Source organism: Abramis brama (assembly GCF_963993115.1).
Source record: "Abramis brama genome assembly, chromosome: 6".
Lineage (NCBI taxonomy): Eukaryota > Metazoa > Chordata > Actinopteri > Cypriniformes > Leuciscidae > Abramis > Abramis brama.
Window position 1 is genome coordinate 14,714,184 of NC_139968.1, and position 23,192 is coordinate 14,737,375.

General features: G+C 35.7%; 1 protein-coding gene across 2 annotated transcripts in view; it reads right to left on the reverse strand.

Annotated features, from left to right (window-relative positions):
- The window catches only part of LOC311084409 (uncharacterized protein), a 43,337-nt gene extending 20,637 nt beyond the window's left edge, over positions 1–22,700 (reverse strand). Inside the window, exons 1-5 of one of the 2 annotated variants that reach the window (XM_084116413.1) lie at positions 22,516–22,682; positions 19,999–22,403; positions 19,622–19,662; positions 17,104–17,442; positions 15,772–16,894 (exon numbers count right to left, since the gene is read on the reverse strand). In XM_084116413.1, coding sequence (XP_083972539.1) covers positions 16,656–16,894; positions 17,104–17,442; positions 19,622–19,662; positions 19,999–20,009 — 630 coding nt within the window. In that variant the 5' untranslated portion in view covers positions 20,010–22,403; positions 22,516–22,682 and the 3' untranslated portion in view covers positions 15,772–16,655. Of the gene's footprint in view, positions 1–15,771; positions 16,895–17,103; positions 17,443–19,621; positions 19,663–19,998; positions 22,404–22,515 lie in introns of those variants that run through there. The other variant, XM_084116414.1, reaches the window with a different exon arrangement.
- Positions 22,701–23,192: the final 492 nt, after the last annotated feature.

Below are 23,192 nucleotides of genomic sequence, written 5' to 3' on the forward strand. Positions count from 1 at the left end.
AAAGGCTTGCCACTTGATTGCAATTTATAGGATGATGCACAAGGGTCCAATGAAGAGATTGATGTGCAACTTTGCCATAAAAACCTGTGCAAATTCAAGAAAATGCATTTTTAATAGCTGTCCACTGTAGTGACCACTATGCGTGAAAGGGTTAATTATTGCCCTGTTTTGATCTGTTTTCCTGGAATATTTATTTTTTTTTATTTATTTTTTTATCATCGTAATTTTGTTTTAAGGAGATAAAAATGGTGCTTATCAACTTTGAATGACAAGGTAATAAAATTATATCACATTATTTTGGCAGTAAAATTTTGGGGGTTTTTTTCTTGGAGTGGGCGAGTTTTGGTGAGCTTCTGGGCTGGAAATCACAGTCCCAATCTGGCAACACTGTGCACCATTACAATACTAGTCATCATATCTTCCACTCCATGAAACATGTTAATGCTCAGTAGTACACATATATGGTTCTTTAATGTATTTGCATTGTACTAAAATGTGTTCATTTTGGGCATGTATGCAGCTGAAACAGAAGCCTAGTGCATCCCACATTTTTCAACATTAACATTTTAAAGGTCCCGTTCTTCGTGATCCCATGTTTCAAACTTTAGTTAGTGTGTAATGTTGCTGTTAGAGCATAAATAATATCTGTAAAATTATAAAGCTCAAAGTTCAATGCCAAGCGAGATATTTTATTTAACAGAAGTCGCCTACATCGAACGGCCCGTTTGGACTACATCCCTCTACTTCCTTCTTTAATGACGTCACTAGAACCGTTTTTTGACTAATCTCCGCCCACAGAAATGCTCCCTCAACTCTACCGAAATTCGTTTACGTACTTGCGCACTTCTTATAACTTACTGTGTTTACTCAGCTCTTACGGTGATTTTCTGAAGTAAAACTGACGCTTCATCTTTTGTGTGATGTACAATAAAAATTAAACTCATCAGTAAGTTATATGTTTGATCATCATTCAGACAGCAGACTTGTAGGCTATTAATAAATAATGGATACATACAAGCAGATGACATACGTTATAATAACCGTAATTAAACTACTAAACTATACCTGTTTCATCTCTATACAGCACTCTGACTCTGTAGGCATTATTGTACGACTCGAAATGAACAGCATTACTGAGAGTTTCTGATATTATCATCATTCCCTGAGATGAAATTGTCCTGAGAGACTGAGCGCGGGCTCGTGAAGCTCCGCCCCCTGGGTCGTCCAGCAGCAGCTTATTTGCATTTAAAGGGCACACACTAAAACAGCGCGTTTTTCTGAGCCCCAAAAAATGACAATTTAAACATGCTGTAAAAAATGATCTGTTGGGTATTTTGAGCTGAAACTTCACATACACACTCTGGGGACATCAGAGACTTATTTTACATCTTGTGAAAAGGGGCATAATACGGGACCTTTTTTTTTTTTTGAGGAGGTGGGGTAGTGACACCTACTTTTGACACCTCTGACACTAATACTTTTGACACCTCTGTGATTCAGTAACATTCAAATATTTATCCAGTTCCTTTTGCTTGAAGATCAGATTCATTGCGCTGGTATGGAGCCAAAGTTGACCATAGGATTTGTGTGGAGGACTTGTCTGGTTCTTGTGGTCTCTGCTAAAGATCTGTGCTGATGGCTGTCTTGTCACAAGGCCTTCACAGGGGATTGACTAGTAAACACAGTCTCTGCTAGGGTGACCATACGTCCGGATTTTGGCAAAGTGTCCTCCTTTTTGGTGTTATGGAAATGGCCACCCTAGTCTCTGCTGACATTCAGGGCTGAGTTTTGGTCGTGTCTAGGTGCAGGTCCAACATCTAATCTGGATATGGACCGGATCCGGCTGACTACGGTAACCTCTGGATAAGGCTGAGACAGACAGACTAATATTAGGGCAGATACTATACCATTCTTCTTATGATGTAACAAGTACATTGGGTGTTATAGGAATATTAACTACAGTGATGTGACGTTCGACACTGAGGCTTCAAAATCTTGTATCTTGTATCTTGAGGCTTGTATCAAAAAAACGAAACATCGAAAGGAGCTTGATTCATTTTGCCATAACCAGGTGATCTGTGACATCCGAAGCTTCGTTTTTGCACACAACCACGTGACTGCTTCGTATTCTGATTCAAATAATGGGAACCCCTTCAGCAGATGTCAAGTGTCATTCGCTTCTTTGATCAAAATAAATCATTAATATCAATAAATATTTACATGTGTAGTTTTGTGCAGGTTCAGTTTGTATTAATTCCTGGTTCATAATGCTTCAACGGACCATTCTATGATAATCTTCTTTTATTTTAATCATATAAACTTTACTGTAGCTCAAACAGAGTGTTGGCACTTGCAACGCCAAAGTCATGGGATCAATTCCCAGGGAAAGCAAGAACTGATAAGAATGTAAGTGTACCTTGAAATGCAATGTAAGTCGCTTTGGATAAAAGTGTCTGCCAAATGTGAATATGACTACTTGAGCCTTGGCTATTCATCCACATTTTCCTATTTATTCACAGACTCATGTATTCATAAATGTAAGTACAATGATATGTGGAAGACTAATATAGAAGTATATTTTTTTTGGTTTTCATAGCACAAACTTATTTATTACATGAATAATGGCTGGGTCCTCTGGGACACAAATGCAGCTTTTTCTACCTTTTGACCACAAGATGTCATTAGTGTCACTGTGTTGAGAAGCTTCAAGCAATGAACCCTTTTTCGGCACAATTTGATGAAAGCCTCAAACGCGTCAGAAAACCTTGGTTTCCCATCACTAACAACACTTTTGTTTTTTATATATATACAAATATGCATATATACATATATATACAAATTAATATAATTTATTTGAATGTACCATTACATTTGTCCGAGATCAGGAAAAAAACAAGTCCTCAAGACTCTTCTTTGCCCCTGCTAATTTGGTTTGTAAGAATTTACCAGAAATCTTTCCAATCCTCATTGAAGTTTTATAGGCAGTTTTAAAAAGTTTTTCTACAGAACATAAAAGTGAAATTGAGACTGAAATTGGATGGAGACAGACTGTTTGTTCCCTTGGTGAAGTTGTGGCCTACAACAAATCACCCAAATCACACAAGATGGCTGGTCGTACGGAAAAAGAAAAGGAAAATATATCTCACATGACATGAGCAGGTGAGTGAATTGATGGTGCAACAGAAATAACTTTTTACAGTAAAACAATAAGAAAGCAATTTTATATGCACACCTTCATGGAAACAACAAACACTAGAATGGATGTCATTTTGAAAGAACTTCAGGAACGCACACCCCAAAAAAAATAATTTTTTTTTTTTTTTTTGAATTAGCATATGGTCAAGGATGAAATGTATTGCATTGTGTTTTGTTTGTGTGTTTTTATTGTCTCTTGTATTGATGTAAAGCACACTGGTCAACTGGTGTTGTGTTCAGTAGTGCTAGAAATAAAATTGACATTGACTATCATAAGCCATTGGCTAATAACTTATTTTACTCAGTGTGTGTGTGTTAGAGGCTAAGTATAAGTTTAGCATAGATATATTTTTCACTCACTCTACACTCTGACTGAGTTTCACTCTCCGATCTGTACTATTTCAGCTCAATGGATACTCAGTGTCTGTATTTGACGTACCGTAAACTCTAGTGTGAAGGCGAGAATTATTATTATTATTTTTTTTGCCTTCTTTGTTTTAGTTGGGATTGTTTAATAAACTTTGTTTGGCTGCTTCAGGATCCACCTTTTCCTCTCTTTGCCTCCTTTGCTGGACCTGATGTGGCACTTATCTTTGACTATTCAAATAATTTTATTAAACAGATGTTTTTGTAAATGTTTTTGACATTTTAGTAAATTTTTTAAACATTTAGTGAGTTTTTAATCTCTGACCTCTGACAGTTGTGAAAAGTAATTTTATTATATTATAAATTTATATAGATTATAAAAGTTTTAATACAATCTTAGTTGTACTTTATAATATCATACGGTTTTGGCATCTTGTACAAATTATCATGAGTTGTCATGAGAGTGTGTTGGCTTTATGTGAGTTTGCTGATGTTATTGCAATTATCTGGCAACTTACTGTCATGTTTAACTTGATAAAGTAATGATGATGGTGAGGCGTTAGGTGTTGAAAAAAAAAGTGTGTACAATGTGGTCAGAGCAAACTTGACTTCCTCTGCTGTCTGCTTCAGAGCTGTAGACTTCATCATACATGTGTGGAGGGAACCAGGTTTCAAGATTCAATGGTTTTATTCAACCAGTAACATGAGGATCATTCAGCTTCAGCTCTGTGAGTTTATAATTTCGAAAATATTTACATGAGCTTAACTATAAATTGTTTCATGTTAAAGGTTCACAGTGGTTTTATGTGGCTAATTAAAAATGAATTTTAATGCATGTTTATTTATTTTTATCTTATAGATGTATTAATCTGTTGTCGAGCTGCAGACTCAGATCAACTCACTGATTTAGGATCAAATGTGACCATAAACTGTGATCTTGATGAAAATGAGGTTTATTGGATTTTACTGAAAACACCAGATCCTCCAACAGTGATTCTACGGTCAACCTCAAATCCAACAGCGCCTTTTTACTCAAATAAAACATTCAGAAAGAAATATTCACTGCAATTTAATCATAATCTAGTTATAAATAATGTGACCGCTGATGAATTAGGAGTTTATTACTGTATGAACACACACACACCTCTAAAACTCAGCAACAGCACCAGACTGCACTTCACCGGTGAGTTCATTTACTCCTCTATTGATCAAAACATATTGATGATCAGTGTGAAATTGAGTGTTGATTATTTATTACTTATTTACTACTTCAGTTTTTTTATGAAAATCATAATTATCACTCTCATTGGTTGCTGAGAGATTAATATGTTACAGATATTAAAGGTTTATAAAATGACAGTCATTGTGTTCCAGCTGGAGACTGGCATTAATAAACTCTGGACACTTTCTTTACAGAATCAACTCAACTAACTGAGTGTCACAATCATACAGCGCTGGAGTTTATTAATCAGAATCAGACACAATGGCAGATTATTATCATCATATCTGCTCTGATGAACGGGCTTCTGCTCATTGTGCTGATCGGTGAGATATTACGCTTATTGTTTTAAAAATGATCAAATTAAACATACAATAATATGTACTGTTTTATTATAATATATAATATTATATATTAAATATATATACACAATAGTGCAAAAAAAGCAATATAATGATGTTATTAGGCTGCTGAAGTTTTTTATTACTTTGTTTAGCCTACTTACATTAAACTATTTTTGCTTATATAGCCTATATATATATATATATATATATATATATACATATATATATTTACAATTTACGAAAAAATAATATAAGCGTTATTGAATCTGAATTTACTGTTTCATTCTTAGTTTTTGCTGCTGGAAAAACAGAAAAGTTGGACAAACACATTCACACTGATCTCCAGACACAAGTTATATATCAGCTTCAAGACCCAAACCAGCTGTAATGTAAGTTCATTAATATAATATTTATTGCTAAATTTCATTACCCTAAGTTTTAACTATTGATTTTAATTTTAATTAATTAATTATAATACAATTCTACTGACCTGTTATGCCAACAAAATATTGTAGCTTTTTGTTTTTATTCGTATCAACTGCAGGTGAATGCCAAAAGCAAAGTGGAAAATATTCAGCAAGCAAACAGCATCTGTCTTTGACTATATAACATGTTCTTAAAATATCATGTGCTTAATTCAAGAATATAATATTTGATGGTGTAATATATGGGCACATACTGTCTTGGCTACAAAAAAACTATTGAAAATGTAATTTGTAAACAGTCCATCTTTTATCAAGCTTCAGTTAATAAGTTTTTCAGTCAGGATTTGCACGTGTTTGTACCAATAAATTGACTAAAAACAAGTCTACTGGGGTTTTTTTTAAATGGCATGAGTCACACCTCCATTATACATATTTATATCAATATGTAGGCTATATATATATATATATATATATATGTAAAATAATTTATATTCAGCACAAGTCCACACAGTGTAACTACACAGGCTACACAGTGTGGTTAAACTCAACTGAAGTGTTAAAGCAAAGCCAGAAATATGTTCCACTGGTCACTTGAAAACCAATGACAAACAGAGTCTCTCACCTTTGTCTAGAGTGGAGGTTTAACCTTAAACCGAGTGCCAGTACCTTCATACATTTATGTGTCTCAGTTCTCACAGTCGTCTTAAACTCTAATGGAAACAGCAGAATTGCAGTATCTCTGCTTTGTACTGTATATCTACAAATTTACTGACAGAGAATATTGAAACACAACGATAAGGATTTTATACGTTTTGAAGCTATTTACATAGCTGGGTATACATAACGGTATATTGTTGACACTTCTTCTTCATAACCTTTGTAATTCACTCTGGTATGCTGGATATCAGCTTCTGGGACAAATCCTGACTGATGAAGATCCATTCTTACCTTATTAGTGCTTGTGTTGATCATAGTCTGTGGGCTTCTGCTTGTCCACTCGCAGATTTTTACATATATATATACATAATCTACATGAAGAAACAACAACAATCATTCTATCAAACTGTTAAATCCCCACTCACTGACTGCACCATTTTTTTGTTTGAGGATAAAAAATGCAGAGATGTCTAAAGCAAATGTGAACTCTGCTCAAGGGTAAACCACCTGTCAAGAACAACATGACACCATATGAGTCATTTATTGTCAAGTGACCAACTCAGAGGAACTGATGGTTTAAGTACTGAGCTTAGCTTTACACTTTATTTGAGCTAAACCACACTGCTTACACTTCTGCTAAGAAGAGCAAAAGATTGAATGCACAGATTTAATGTCTATTATCTTTTAGGAGATGCAATACAACTGCAATACAACTGATGCAACTGTACCAACTTCAGCTACAAGCAAAACAACTCTGAAATGTTCAACGTAATTATGCACAACATACACTGTGAATAAGTTTACAAAAAAATGTGAAATGCTTAGTGAAAAAAAAAAAAAATGGAAAAGAAGCTGCTAAACCCTCGTGTTGCTGTCCTTCACACAACAAACCCACACTACTTACAGGAAGTCAGACTGAACTCAAGTAAAAAATGCTACCACTGTACAGGTTACATATTTAAACATTATATTTCATATATAACATATATTTCAAAGTTTAAAGGGTTAGTTCACCCAAAATACAAATTCTATCATCATTTACTCACACTAATGGTTATTCCAAAACAGTAAGTTCATCTTCGAAACAAAAATAAAGATCAAGACCAGCCGACAGCTGTGAGTGTGTGTTATAAATGAGTGTTTACACTATGAAAGTAATCCGGTTGGATGTGGTTTCGACTACCTCTGGAAGTGTTTGAAAGTGGACAAGCTCAAAACTTTTTAGACCCTGTTTACACCTGTATTTAGCGTCGTCCATTTGTGATCCGATCGACCAAAACACATCTTAATACCAGGTGTAAACAGGGCCTAAAAACATTCACAGAAATGCCATTGTGTGTTTTTCTAATTTAATAACTAATTAATCCTCACAGAGTCAATCAAACCTGGACATCTTTCCGGGGCTTCGCCTCCACTTTCACCTTCATCAGTATCTATAAATCCTGTACTTTACACTTTTGCTGGAAAGTCCTACATTAAACGTGAGGGCCTGGCCTTCATGGCACGGCTGTTTGAGAGCTCAGGGATCGAGTCCACACGAAAGATCCGGCAGAGTCAGAGCAATCGAGAACGAGAGAAGAAAGAAGAGGTCGACTATCCCAACAATGAAATCTGATTCCACCACTAGCACTAATGCTAGCTTGTACATTAAAGTAGAGAAATGGAAAGTGACCACAGCATAAACTTAGCAGGAAAGTTCTGTCTTGTTTGGGTTATTTTTGAATCTTTGTATTTGCTGTGCTTTATGCATTTGTATAAGTTAGACTGAATGATGCACTTGACAAGTGAACTTAAGTAAATCTACAGTAACACAGTGTACTTGTGCTATATGTTGTTAAATTAAATGTAATCTGGTTTAATACTTTGTTATATGATGACATTTTAAAGTGTGGCTTAAGTATCCAAATACAGCATCACTGTATACAGTATTTCAAAGATTTAGTTCAGGTGTTTGTCCAGTAGAGGGCGCCACACAACAGTGAGAAAACACTAAACAACTCCTTCCTCTTCACTGTATTTCTATATTATTTTCTAGTTCTGAGCATAACCTGCATTGTATTCTGTTATATTTATGCTTAAAACAAAGAAGAATGACTTCATTGAAGTAATGTATTCTCAGAAAAGTCATAACAGCTTAAACAGTTTGTATTCTTTGAAGTCACCATGAATTTATCTTTATCTTTTATCTTCTTGAAAACATGACTAAAATATGGTATGTTTGATATTCAAGGTGGCAAGGAGCACATTTGCATCTTTCTCAGAAGAATGTGTACATAGAGGTGAACGTGATTTCACCAAGGAGGAAGTTTCCTGAATCAACATCCTTGTTGGTCCTGGAAAAACATCCTTATCAACCAATCACATTTTAGGGTTAGGTTTAGGGCTACTGTTAGGTTTAGGCTTGAGTTAACGTTAGGGGCTTGAACACCATCTTTATCAACCAATAATTGTCCACTGATCTGAGGGCTAGTTTATGGTTTGTGTGAGGTGTGGGCTTCTGGTTTGACTGGAATGTTGTTTCAGGACCAACAAAGATCTAATGCAACAACAAACCATGACTATAATAAAATGCAGTGCAAATGGCAAGAATATAACAGAACTGAATCAGATCGATATTTCAATGAGCTTCTGCAAACTTGCGGTATGTTTGATGCATGGAAATATATGAAACCAAACTTCAAGGCATTTTTCTGCAGCTCATCAGATCTATTCAAGCATTGACTTCATCTTTACAGACAAGAGAATGTTACCATAACTCAGATTATGTGAATACACAGGTATAGTCATTTCTGACCATGTAGTGATCACTCTCTGCTTTCAAAACAACATACCATCACGGTGTGTGTGGAGATTCAACTCTAGATTACTGGCAAAATAGAAGTTTGTTGAATTCTATATAATCAGATATATTACTTTCTTGTAACAAACCACACCGGTATGACTGACTGTAACTTCTGGGAGACGTTGAAGGCAAAATCATTTCATACAGTGCGGGCATGACGCAAAAAGGAATTGAGTGAAGAATGAAGGAAAATCAGATTATCTCAAGGATAAACGATATAGATCAAGAGCATTCTAGATCTCCACCGCTGCCCTATATAAGGAGAGAGGATTACAGTCAGAGATACCTTAATCATGGAGGCAGAGGAGAGGTTATATCTGAGATCTAAACAGCAAGAATGCAAGTATGGCGAAAAAGGCTAGCAAGCTGCTTTCACACCAACTGAGACAGAACAATTAATCTAGTTATATAACAGAAATGTAGACGTCACATGGAATAACCACAGACCAGTTAAGCATTAAAAAGCAGTTTAGTTTTTGTTTCATGAGGAGCTGTACACACCAGAGTCATGTGACAGTGAGAACACAGCACACTGTTTTGTCACTTTATCAGTGAACAGGATAAAGTCAGTCTTCAACAATCCATATCAACAGTGGAGATCGAACAAGCTGTTTGTTACATATTCCCTGTGTGTGTTCCTGGACTTTTATATTGAAGTGTGTTCTCAGAGTCAGCATTTAGGCAAATTCATTCAACATCTGTTTGTGTCAGGCATGGATTACTGCAATTTAAGATAATCCATAGGCTACACTTTTCTAGGAGTAAACTGGCAAGAATATTTCCAGAAATATGACATGTTCTAGATGTATAGAAGAGGCCACCGTGGGTCATATGTTCTGGACACGTCATCATGCGATGATGGAGGGAGGAGCCATGGAGGAATGGAGGAATGGTGAAGAGGGCAGCCATGAGGATGACAGGAGCCCACCACAGTCCTGTTTATAGTCATATAAGCATGTAGGTTTGGTTGTGTGTGTGTGTGTGTGTGTGTGTGTGTTTGTGTGTGTGTATGTACTTGTACAACTATCTATGTGAGGACCAGTTTGAGTTTTGGACCATTGGAGTGAGGACAAAGAGAGTAAAGTGAGGACATTTTGGCCTCTGGACTTTCTGAGAGCCTTTAAAGGCCTGTTTGAGGGTCAAGACTTGGTTTTAGGGATAAGGTTATAATTAGGTTAAGGGTAGGTTTAGGGTAAGGGTTCAGGTTAGGCACTTAGTTGTGATGGGTAAGGTTAGGGTAAGCGGCTAGAGATTGCATTGTGTCAATGATCGTCCTCATAAAGATAGATGTACAAGAATGTGTGTGTGTGTGTGTGTGTGTGTGTTTGCTTGTTTTACTTCAGTTGAACTTTTTGAATTAATTGATATTTGTTTGGCTTATACATCTTTATATATTTTAATGTATTGTTATAACATGAATATTTCTCCTGATTTTGAGTTATATTCTTTTGTATTGCATGATTGTATTGTGTTACTATATGAACAAAATGCTTTTGATTCCTATTGTCATCATACTGTTTCTGGTTTGGCCTGATGCCATTATTTGATGTGTTTCATTGACTAGTAAGGAGTGGTGTTTATGTAGAAAATCTGAGCACCATGTTGTCATGATTCTGCCATGTAGTCCTTGTCGTTCTTTAATTCTTGAGGCAGAATCATGACAGACCCATGTTTTGTGTGCAAGCACATGGCCTTTTGTTTGGGCCATGTGCTTGTGTTGTCTTGTTACTTTACCCCGCCCCCTTATCCTCGTTTTGTCATTGATTTACCTGTGTCACCTGTTATGTTATTAGTCTCCCTATTTAATCCCCTTGTTTGCTGTCCTGTGCCGGTTCATTATCATACTTTGTGAAACCTTGTGAGTATCCTGTCAAGAGTATTATCTAGAAGTTTCTGATTCTGTATTTGCTGTTGGTTTATTGTCTAGTTATCTGTCAAGTCTTAGTCTAGTTTAGTCACTCCTTGTCCTGTCCATGTTTTGCCCCCTTGTGGGTTTTGTTTTCCCTGTTTTTTGTCCATAAATAAACTGTGTCAAGCATCCTGTCTGCGCTTGGGTTCATCCTCAAATTCATGACACATGTTTGTCATACACACATGAAGAGTTCAATGTGTTTATGATGTTCTGATGCTGAGATCCGGCTCGGGCTCTTAGAGGCCATTAAAGCCTCATGGACCCTCAAAGAGCCCCAGTGCACTGCCTCAAAACACACCAACAGTTAATGTCTTTACAAAGTTTTACAGACATTTTTAATTCTTGCATGCTTGGTTTGTCTTGACCATTGAAACTTTTCCATATATAATTAAACAAATACTACAAGGTTAAGGTTGATGTCTTCATGGCCAAAGCAAGACATCATATTCTGTAGAGAATACACTGCAGTTTCCTCTTCTGCCTCCAATAGGCTGATAGTGATAGTTCTCCACAACTAAACCAGTTGAACAACTCTGATACTTTTCATAGTAAACCTTTAAATAGACTGTATATTCAGTGTCTACAAAGTGTAGGTTGGTTATGAGGAGACATTTATTTGGAATTCTACATTTAATAGAGAATCCTTGTTTTTCCTAGTAGAAACCATGTAAAGGAAGTGTATACCTATTTTTTTCTTTCTTTTTGGTTGAGAAAATGTTTAGTTTGATTAAAATATCCAATATAAACAACCAAATAAATATCCAAAAACTTCAACAGATGAAAAAGAGCCTCTTCTAAATATACCCTGAAGATTTAGACATAATCTCTGTAACTTTACAACACAACTTCTTTTTTTTTTTTATTAAAAACTTGTGTATTTTCCTACATCAGCGTATTGAAGATTGGTGAGTTTGATGGAGTTTCCACTCAGAAAATCACCAGGGAAAGTTTCAGTTCTGTTCTCATAGTCTGAATCCTGTTTCTGACTTTCTGCTGGGAATTATATCATACACAATATTTGCTGACTCTGTGTCTCCAGGTCACATCAATGTCTAGTTAAAATCCCCTTATAAAGTCATTTGAATTTGTGTTTGCAAATGTGTGTGTGTGTGTGTACGGAGCCCCCAAAGGGAAAAAAATTTAGGTTGGGAGAATTTAAAAAAAAAATATTTTGCGTTCCCTCGCAAAGATATTTGCGTTCCCACGCAAAACCTGTTTTGAGCTCGGACATACACGAACTTCCCTATTCTTGAGCTAAACGTTGTTAAAACACAAACGACAAGTATTTACAATCACAGTAACCTAGACAATGAGCTACAACCCAATTCTCATCAAGACAAGCTTTATAATATTAATTTGTCTCTAACCAGACGAATGAGAGACAAGTCCAAATAAGGGGCCGTTTGTAAAGTGCAAATCCCAAAACCCTTCTGCACATTTTATATTATTAAACATATTCAATAGCTTCACTGTGACACACTGTACTGTCAGTACAGTGTGTCACAGTGAAGCTATTGAATATGTTTAATAATATAAAATGTGCAGAATTGTCACCAAATTCAGTTCACACATCACTGCTCTCCTGCTGGTTATACTACATTACTTAGTTTGATAAAAAATGCATAATTTTTATGATTATTTATTCTGAAATAAAAGCAATAACTTCACCCTTTTTAGAAAAAAATATTAAATAACTTCACACTGTGTGTGAAGTGTAGGCTACATACAGTGTACAGTGTAATGCCATCAAATTCAGTAAGCAAATATAATGCAAAATCTGCGTAGCCTACAGTACCAATATAATTTGTGTTAAGAATAGGCCTACTTATTTTTTATGTGCAATTACTTCCCAAACTAATTGTTGTAGGCCTATAACCAACATTAGAGCAGTGATGTGTCATGTGTGAACCAAATTTGGTGTGTTACAGTGAAGTTATTGAATATTTTTCATAATTTAAAATGTGCAAAAGCAGTGTAGTATGACCAGTGGGTCACCATTGATGTGTAAACTGAATTGGGTGGCACTACAGTTTGTAACATTGAAGTTAATGACTATTTTTGTATTTTTGACTATGAGTTGATGCTGTAGTCGTTTTTTGGGTTATATTGCACTTTGCAGACGGTCCCTTTGAACTAGTCTCTCAGCCGCCTGCTCATAGAGAAAGCACTGACCGCATTTCTTTATATTTGAGTCCAAGTTCAAACACTATGAAACGCTCCATTAACGTACAGAGCTCTGAAACACTGCCAGCGGGACATTAAACAGGAAGTGTCTGTCCGAGCTCAAAACAGGTTTTGCGTGGGAACGCAACAGTTTTGCGTGGGAACGCAAATAACTTTGCGAGGGAACGCAAAAGCTTTGCGTGGGAACGCAAAGTTTCTCGGGGGAACGCAAAAGATTTGCGAGGGAACGCAAAAGATTTGGAAAAAAAAATCTCCCGTCCTAAAAAAAATTTCCACCACCACGTCCCTTTAGGGGCTCCGTATGTGTGTGTGTGTGTGTGCAAAAGCAGAGTATTTGTATTACAGCATTGTTGTATTGTGTTTTTGTGTTATATGAACACAATGCTAACTGAAGCCTGTTCTGATCAGTCTGGTTCTTACATAGATACGTTCAGTTTGTCTTTGTCTCTTTTAGTTTGCAGAAGCGCATCACCTGATGCCATTGTTTGATGATTTATCAGAATAGTGTTGCTGTGGCTCCAGGATTCTGGAGTTATAAACATCGCCACAAGTAAGAAGAGTTCAGTCCTATTTCTCCACAGATTTCTACTGAAATACATCAAGAGCCTCATTGGGCCTCAAAGAGGACCTTAGACAAACCCTTCTGTTGCTAGGTAATGATTCCTTCATAATCACATGGTTTCAAACCTAGTCATATAGTTTCATTTCCCCTTTTGTTATTTATACACACACACTCAAAGTCATGAGTTTTCCCTTGGTTTTGAACACTACATTTTGTTCAAATGTTTGAATGTTAGATGTTAGAGTTACAAAAACGTTGATATACAGTTTACTATTTTATTGATAAAAAAATCCATCACAACTGGCAAACGCAGCGTGACAAAGAACACCTAATTTTCTTTAGATACAGCAAAATCATGTTCCTTATTCAGTGTTTGAAGATCTTATTGTGTTACACAATAAAAACAATGCGAAGCATTTGACAAGAATATAATAGAACATAACAATGTCTTTTGCACCAGAGAAGAACCAATGAAAGATCAAAATAAAGATAAAATCAAAAAATAATCAGAAAAAGCTTATACATGTTTGTCATTTGAGAGAGGCTGAACAGAACGAGTCAGCTTGAGCTGTTCTGTTTTTCAATAGAAATATGATGAAACAAACTGCAGATAATACAGCCGATGCAACACAAATATTAAAGGTCATTATATTTACACTCTCTGCTTCTCCCGTATCTTCTGCTTAGTTTTTAGTGGATTTGTTTCCTGTTTCCTATAATGTTCCTATCATTTACATACAGCAACATTCATACTGGAGCAGCACTAGTTGGTCAAACACTTATTGTATTTAGATTTGATAAAACTTTTTAAAAATAAAATCATTAAAAACATCATCAACCTGTTTTACACACTATTGATCAGCTTAAAGTTTCATGTTCAGAATAAGGGTCTGTGAGGAAGCAAGTGTGTTTTCCTGCATCAGTTTGTTGAAGATATTTCTCTCAGAAACTCATCAGGGAAAGTTTCAGCTCTGTTCTCGTACTCCGGGTCCAGACACTAAATAATTAGCCTTAATATACACAATCATGTCATTATTGTGTCTCCAGTGTACATCAGTGTCTTGAAGTTTCAGATCATGTTCAGTGGAAGAACACGGCAGGAGAACAGAACCACCAATAACAGCCTCTACTGTTTCCTGCAGAGACACTGAAACAACACAAACTGTCCAAACACAAGACTGACATTACTTCATGTGGCCTGAATTTGACTATTAAATGAGTTATAAAAATGTTCACCTTTGTTTATCAGCACTGCAAACACATGAAAGTCAAAGTTTGATTCCCACACAGACGGGATAAGATGACCTTTAGGTTAAATGATCTCATGTTTTGTAAGTGATAATAGTGATCATTAGATTTAAATAGAAACAGGATCTGTCCTGTTTATAAGCTATTTTAACTATAGTGAGATCTGGAGCACTAGCTGGTGTTTAACAGGTTTTACTAGTGAGGACATTTTTTTAATAGTGAAGGACATTCTGGACGTCATAAACAGTAGCAGTCTTTACTTCACTTTACTTCACAGTGTTTGGATGATTTTTTATTTTGGTTGTTTCTAAATTTGGCACTTTGGGTTTTTGCTTAAATATAAAGTGAGTTACAAATAAAATCTGTTATTATTATTATTATTAATACATTATTATGTCTTGACTTTAGTTTATCATCACTGTAACAGCAGGACAAGATTGCAGAACGTCCAGTGACATCCTGATCGTAACCCACAGAGAACGATAAACGAGAGAATTGAAAAGAACAGGGAAATACAGCCTGACCTTTACATGAATTTCCCTTTCAAATGAGCTCAAAAGTAAGACTGTACAATAAGAGACTGTATTCTCTGATCACGGGAGGAGAGTATTGAGAATTTGAGTATTGAGAAGCACCCTGAATTTTATCTAAATTAAACTCAAATCACTGATGTGCTGTTTTTGTTGTTTTTGTTTTAACCAGAAACCACATTTCTGCTTTTACACTTAGCATAAAAAAAATGATTACATGTAAATGAAAAACATTTGTTTTTTCGTAAAAAGTACAAGATTAGAAATATCCAAACAACTGACAGATGCATTATTTCATCAAAACAATTTATTGGGTCTTGATCATAATGAGATCATGCAAACACAATGAATCTATGCTCCTTGTTTCCTCTGTTTATACCTGAGAATATGTTAAACACTTCACAGTTCCTGCAAATAAAGCAATGTTTTCAAGATTAATGTTTACATCATTAAAGGCAGCAACATATTGACAGACTCACTTGTCTTAACTTCAGCCAAAAATGTACATTTTCAAGATCTCATTCTGTTATACAGTAAGAATGCAGTGTAAGGCAGGAATATAACAGTACAAAACAGTCTTTTACATCAGAAAACTGTAAAAACTAAACGTAACTAAACAAACAAAGTGGAAAGATAAGGCAAAGTTATGTATAGCACACTTTATACAATGGCAAGTAAAAGCACTTTCCTTAAAACTGATAATCATAAAGGGTACAAAATATAAATATAGTCATTAAGGCGAGAATATGTAACGTTTGGTCCTTTAGCAGTTGCAGAATAAAATACTTGTGGAGGAACATTAAGTTCTGGTGAATACTAGAGTTGTGAGTCGCTTCGCTTTTATACACAGATTAATCTGATGGTTTGAGGTGTAGCACTTTATCAAATTGGTCAATTTTTACTTTTAATACATACATACATCTAAATTTTTAAAGTCATAATTTCATAGTCATAATCTACCAAAACATGATTGTTTTTTTCTTATGAGCAGGAAATGTTCCTACATTCTGATCCCATGGTTACAGGCGACATTAAACTCTCACACTCCTAAAAATAAATTAATAAGTAAATAATGAAAGACAGATATTTAAGAAAATATGTCTAATGAGCTTATATTCTGCTGTTGTTTTGACTCGTCATGTACCAAATGCTTTATCATTATTATCAGTTATTACTGATTCATGTGTTCAGCCTCATGAGCGTCTGAACTCATGTCATGTCTGTCTGCCCTACGACTGCTTGAGTTCTTTCTTATCCGCCAAGCTACAATGACTATAACTATAACTGTAAATATAATTCCAGATGCAATGCCAACCCCGAGCAAAAGCGATGATGTTTCCACACTGTCTGGTTCTGTTTCTCCTTGGTTTTCTTGTTCAGTCGATATGGTTACTTTTCCTGCTGTTGATTCTGCAACAAAACAAAGTATAACAGGAAACTTTACCTCACTGTGATAAAGATAACAGACCAGTCTATAATTTATATACAGAAGCATTCAGACTGAAACATCACTAATGAACATCAAATAAGGGATCAACTTCTTGCAGTATTTAGATTTTAAAGCAAACAACTTTTATTATATTAAAAATGTTATGCACAATTCCACTAGTTTCACACACCGTTGATGATCAGCTGTACAGTAGATTGTTCATCCGAGTGTTGTTCAGATGAGTGTGTGATGAAGCATGTGTATTCTCCTGCATCAGTGTGAGTGAGATCTGTGAGTTTGATGGAGAAGTTTCCTCGCTCATACTCCAATGGGAAAGTTTTGGCTCTGTTCTTGTACTGATGATCTTGTTCTGATACTGTCTCTTCACCCTTGACTATATCATACACACTCTTGCCATTGTGTCTCCAGTGTACATTCATTTCTTGAAGTTTATGATCATGTTCAGTGGAAGAACACGGCAGGAGAACAGAACCACCAATAACAGCCTCTACTGTTTCCTGCAGAGACACTGAAACAACACAAACTGTTATTGACCATTCACAGTTATTTCCTGGTTTTCAATAAGCCAGCTTTGGTATTTCCAGTGAACTGTTAGTTATCATTCTGTTCTTCAACACAAAACCATCAATGGTTGACTTTTTAATGTTGTTTTATAATTTTAATGCAGTTATTACACGTTTTGCAAGCACACGTTTTGTTGATTGCAATAAAGACTTGAATCTAATGGGAACGTTGGAATAAGAAACACTGTGTGTGTAATTGGACACACACGCAACATTTTTCCAGTACTTTAACAGGAGATGGGGGAGAGGAGTGTTTATTGGGTCAAATTAACCATTTCCTGTAATATTTTTTTTTGAATTAATATTAAACATGATAAAAATCACTAGGTTTAATAATAAACTGTAATGGTGAAGTATGACGTACTCACAAAGTCTCATAAAAACAAAAAGTTTTCTTGTGAATAAATGACACAGAGTGAGCACTGCGCTCTCCCTTTATAACAGAAGCTGTCAGTCAGTTTAACGCAAGCTCACTGATTTCAGTGCACTTGTGAAAACTCCCATTGTATTCAATGAATCTAAATAAAGTGCACAATAAATATGTGTGTGTTACAGTGTTACAATAAATCTGTTACAGTGTGTAGATGTTTATTTTCACATGAAAGTGTGAAAACTGATGGTTGAATTGAATTCTGCTGAGGAGGAACATGTCTTTTTATGTTGTCTTGCGTTTGAATAACTAAATTAATGCTAGGCCTGACTAATTAAGTGACTATAATCTGATTATGAACTAAGTATTACACTATTGATAGACCAACGCTACTTTTGCGTCATCGAAGGGTAACGCCCCTTTTTGGAGGAAGACAAACGGATTCCCCTGAGAACAGAACTGCTCGCTCTAGATCTGCAAAGTTTCTTGATAGCAAAAATGGCACAAACATACACACTCTCTTTGCCGGCCGAGGACCGTGAGCGGTATTTAAAGAAGCTACTGGATACGGGGTTACAGAGGTGTCCCTTTGAAATGGTCGAAAACTGGATTAATAATCAAATATGGACTATTCAGACATCTACCACTATCTCGTGGAATCACCAAGTAAGTAGCCTATTTTTTTTGTCATTAACACACTCACAGTATGACAAACTAGACGATGAGGCCATGTCAAGAGGAGTCGGTGGTTTACTTGGATCATATTTCACTTGATTTAAGCTATTGACATAGTTTTGTTGTCGACTAGCTATACTAGTTAGAAAGACGTGATTAACGTTAGCTCTCACTAGGCACACTACCTTGGCTGTTAACTGATTTTACTGTTGAAATAGTGGCAGGCTAGGACTAAAGTGGACTTGGCTGGTTTCTGCTTGTGTCTAGAAAGTGCTAGGACTTTGAAAGTTGTAAAAAGGTTTACAGTGTACGGCAAAATATGTATGGGACCAATGTATGCATGTATGGGGCATGTTTTTCATTGTCTCTTCCCCACTTAAGGTAAGGACTATTTATGTTTTTAGCCTCTGACATGATTGCTCTGATTACAGTGTTTGAGGGTTTCTAACTAGTATAGCTAGTCAACAACAAAACTATGTCAATAGCTTAAATCAAGTGAAATATGATCCAAGTAAACCACCGACTCCTCTTGACATGGCCTCATCGTCTAGTTTGTCATACTGTGAGTGTGTTAATGACAAAAAAATAGGCTACTTACTTGGTGATTCCACGAGATAGTGGTAGATGTCTGAATAGTCCATATTTGATTATTAATCCAGTTTTCGACCATTTCAAAGGGACACCTCTATAACCCCGTATCCAGTAGCTTCTTTAAATACCGCTCACGGTCCTCGGCCGGCAAATAGAGTGTGTATGTTTGTGCCATTTTTGCTATCAAGAAACTTTGCAGATCTAGAGCGAGCAGTTCTGTTCTCAGGGGAATCCGTTTGTCTTCCCCCAAAAAGGGGCGTTACCCTTCGATGATGCAAAAGTAGCGTTGGTCTATGCTGTTAAAACTACATCAGGATATTGAAGATACCGACACACCAGCAAAAGACATTTCACAGGAAGTTTTCCAGCTGGATTATAATATTGCAGAAGTTCTTATAACATTCTGTGCAGATGGTCAATTTTAACTGTAACTTTAACAGTCAGTAGCATTCATTTATCTTTCAAATGTAGTTTGTTCAGGTGCTCACCTTTGTTTATCAGCACCGCAAACACACAGATGAAGCCACAACTGCAGAAACAGAAAACACAAGTTAATTTAACTTCCTTTAGTTCAACTTGAATAGTACGGTACAAACACTAAAGTCATGAGTTTGATTCTCACATAACACACATAATAAAGGTAAGATGGTAAGATAGGATAGAGTGTCCCTCCTATACATAGTTTTATTACTGATCACTGATGTCATCTCTAAATATGTTACAAACTGGCAGTAAATGTTTTTAAATGGGCAACTTTACTATTCTGACCCTATTGGTAAAACCTTGCTAACGTTACATCAGGCCTCACTGCTGAGAAGTACGTGTGTGTGCAAACAGCGTTTCATTCTGCATTCAGCAAACATACCTGATCATCATGGTGGACCAATATTATCAATATGTATTTAATTTGAGTATAATGCATGAAAATACTTTTGAAATTAGGGTGAAATACTACTGTTTACAACAGAAAGTATTGTAGCTCTTCAGCTTCCGTATACTCCATGCGTTCTACGTCATGACATCAGACGTAAGTGACGTCAACAGAAATCACGTGAACTGATCAGCCATGCGCAGATATTCGTTGAGTTTGAGTTTCATAAAAGTAGCAATACAACATTATTACAACTTCTTTGTCAAGGATAACACAATAAAGTTGATTAACTTATTTCTATTGTGGTCCTTGATTTTTTTTTTTTTTTACGAGACATTTTCATGACAAAACTTGCACACACAAAAATAACTATCACCAAAAACACAAAATGCACATATATCCAAATCTATAAAGCCATCCTATCTAAAAACAATCTCTTTACTCTTATACTAAAACCAACATTATTCATTAAAACCTTAATGTCCACTTATTCCACTCTTGCGCACCTGTGTATTCAAACGTCCTATTACCATACAAAGCTTACACTTACATAGATTTAGATCCATTATACTTTGTCTAGTAAAATGTCCATGTCTTACATTAACCCGAGAGAAATAGGAGTTAAAATACACTGGGGCCCAATTATTAATTTATACCATTTGTAGTTTCAGGAATGCTAACCGTCTTTCAATGGGTAACCATCCAAACTGCTGAAAGTGTCCATTATCCACATGAGTAAAATAATGATTTCCTAAAACTACTTTTGGGTACTTTAGACCCAAAGAGAATAGATTCTGTTTTACCCAGATGTAATAAAAGCTTATCATCTATAAATTATCATGTATTCTATTTGTCTCCTTATCTGCAACTAAAGCATCATCATCTGCGTATAAAGACATATTACACTCACACACCTCTTGGATAGGCTATCATTTACATAGCCTATAACAAAAATAAAGGCAGAGGTGGGCAGTAACAAAGTACATTTACTTGAGTACTTAAGTACACTTTTTGAGTATCTGTACTTTACTTGAGTATTATTTTTTCTGGAAACTTTTTACTTTAACTTCACTACATTTGAAAGACAAATATCGTACTTTTTACTCCACTACAATTTTGTCAAGGTCCTTGAGTAGAAAGTAACATCAGTCAGTGGATGATTTTGGTTGCAGGGGTTGCATTTTGGTTGAAAATGAAAGTCGGGTGGACGTCAGAACCCTGCATCTGATTGACATCAGAACCCGACGTCAGATTGACGTTGGATATTGATTGAAAATAAAAGTCGGGTTGACGTCAGAACCCGACTGATGTTGGTTTCTGACGTCAACCCGATTTTTATTTTCAACCACAATACAACGTCTGTCCAACGTTGGAGATCAATGTCAATCTGACATTGGATTCTGACATAAACCTGATTTTCATTTTCAACGTTGGGTTTGGTTTTCTAAATGCGAATTTTGTCACTTTTTTTGGAGCACACTAGCTTATAGATAACAGTAAGGTTAACATATTCATACTAAAAGCCAAAAAACTTTAAATAGGGCAATATTTGAGGGAACAGCCATTTGTGTGTCCGAAACCATTGTGGACGTTATTGGGAGCACTTATTCAATCTCACATTCAATCCCACCACTGGAACTGTGTTCTAGAAATAAATTTGATATTGATATGAGGGTAGGCAGGCGTAGATTCAGAGGCATACGGTACTTTAAGTATTACATACAACAATGCAACAATAATAAAAAATGCATTGACATTTACTTTTTACTTTTGATACTTAAGTACTTTTAAAAATGAGTACTTCTGTACTTTTACTTAAGTAAAAATAGCTCTTTACAACTTTTACTTGTAACGGAGTAATATTTGACCAGCAGTATCTATACTTTCACTCAAGTAAGGAAGTTGTGTACTTTGTCCACCTCTGAATAAAAGAGGGCCAAGTACATCTCTAATCATCTGTCTCTGCACTTTAATTCATCAATAAATAACATGACAAAAAGCTAGACAAAAGTTAAACACAATATTGTGCTAGTTTCACTGAAAAATCATCAAGTTTGATGTATAATAATAAAAATAAGCTGGTCTTTTCAGCAGGATGCTGTACTCGTCCTTCTGTCTGATGTGACGTTTGATCCAGTATTAGTGAAATGAACAGCAGTAAATGAGTAAATGTTCTCAGACTTACATGAGTATCTGAGTGAAGCTTCTTTCTTAAACTCCTCTGAGAAAACACTGTGTTCTGGATCCTGATCCTCAACTGAAACATTTCTCTGAATGATGTCTCATATATTCCTGCTGTCACTGAGTCTTTAATATACTGTCATGTCTTGACTTTAGTTTATTATCTCTGTAAGAGCAGGACAAGACTACAGAGCTTCCAGCAACATCCTCATTCTGACCTACAGAAGAAAAAAGAAAGAGAGAGAATTTTAACAACACTGTTAAATTTTATGATAAAATTAATATTTTTAAAACGAATTAACAAATGAATCTTCTACAACAATAAATTACCTGTTTTCTTTTTCATATCTGGGCTAAATCCAGAAAGATCTTCTTCACAGTTCCTCTCTCCTGTTTTCATCCTGACAAACTGAACAAGAGCTGAGAGACTGAGGCTGATATTCTCTGACGTCTGATGGGAGGAGAAACTCAGGACTAGATGAGCATGTGATTGGGCAAGTATGTTTTGTGGTTTTGTTTATTGTACATCCTCATTCTAGAGAGAGAGAGAGAGAGAGAGAGAGAGAGAGAGAGAAACTTCACAGTCTAATGAATTTGCTTTTCAAACCTTGTGGTTTAACATACAGTATTTGCATGTAGGTTTGGATGTGTTGCTTGTTTTAATTCAGTTGAACTTTGTGAATTCATTGCTACACGTACATTTGTTTTGCTGTGTACATCTATTCTTTTACATTATTATAATGCTAATAGATTCAAGATTCAAGTGGCTTTATTTGCCTGGTAAAAGGCTCTACATTGCCAAAGCATTGCTAACATTAAATTACAGACATATTCACAGAAACAAAAAAAAGTGAGCATGGTGCTCACTTGCCAATGTGCTGTGTGCCATGCCAAAATGTTTATCGTTTATTTTTTTTATCTGCATGTATGTTGACTTTGAGCATTTGCCTGTGCTTTTTTTGTTGGGCTCTAAAGACTCTTATTAGGATGAGCCGAGGGATAAAGCA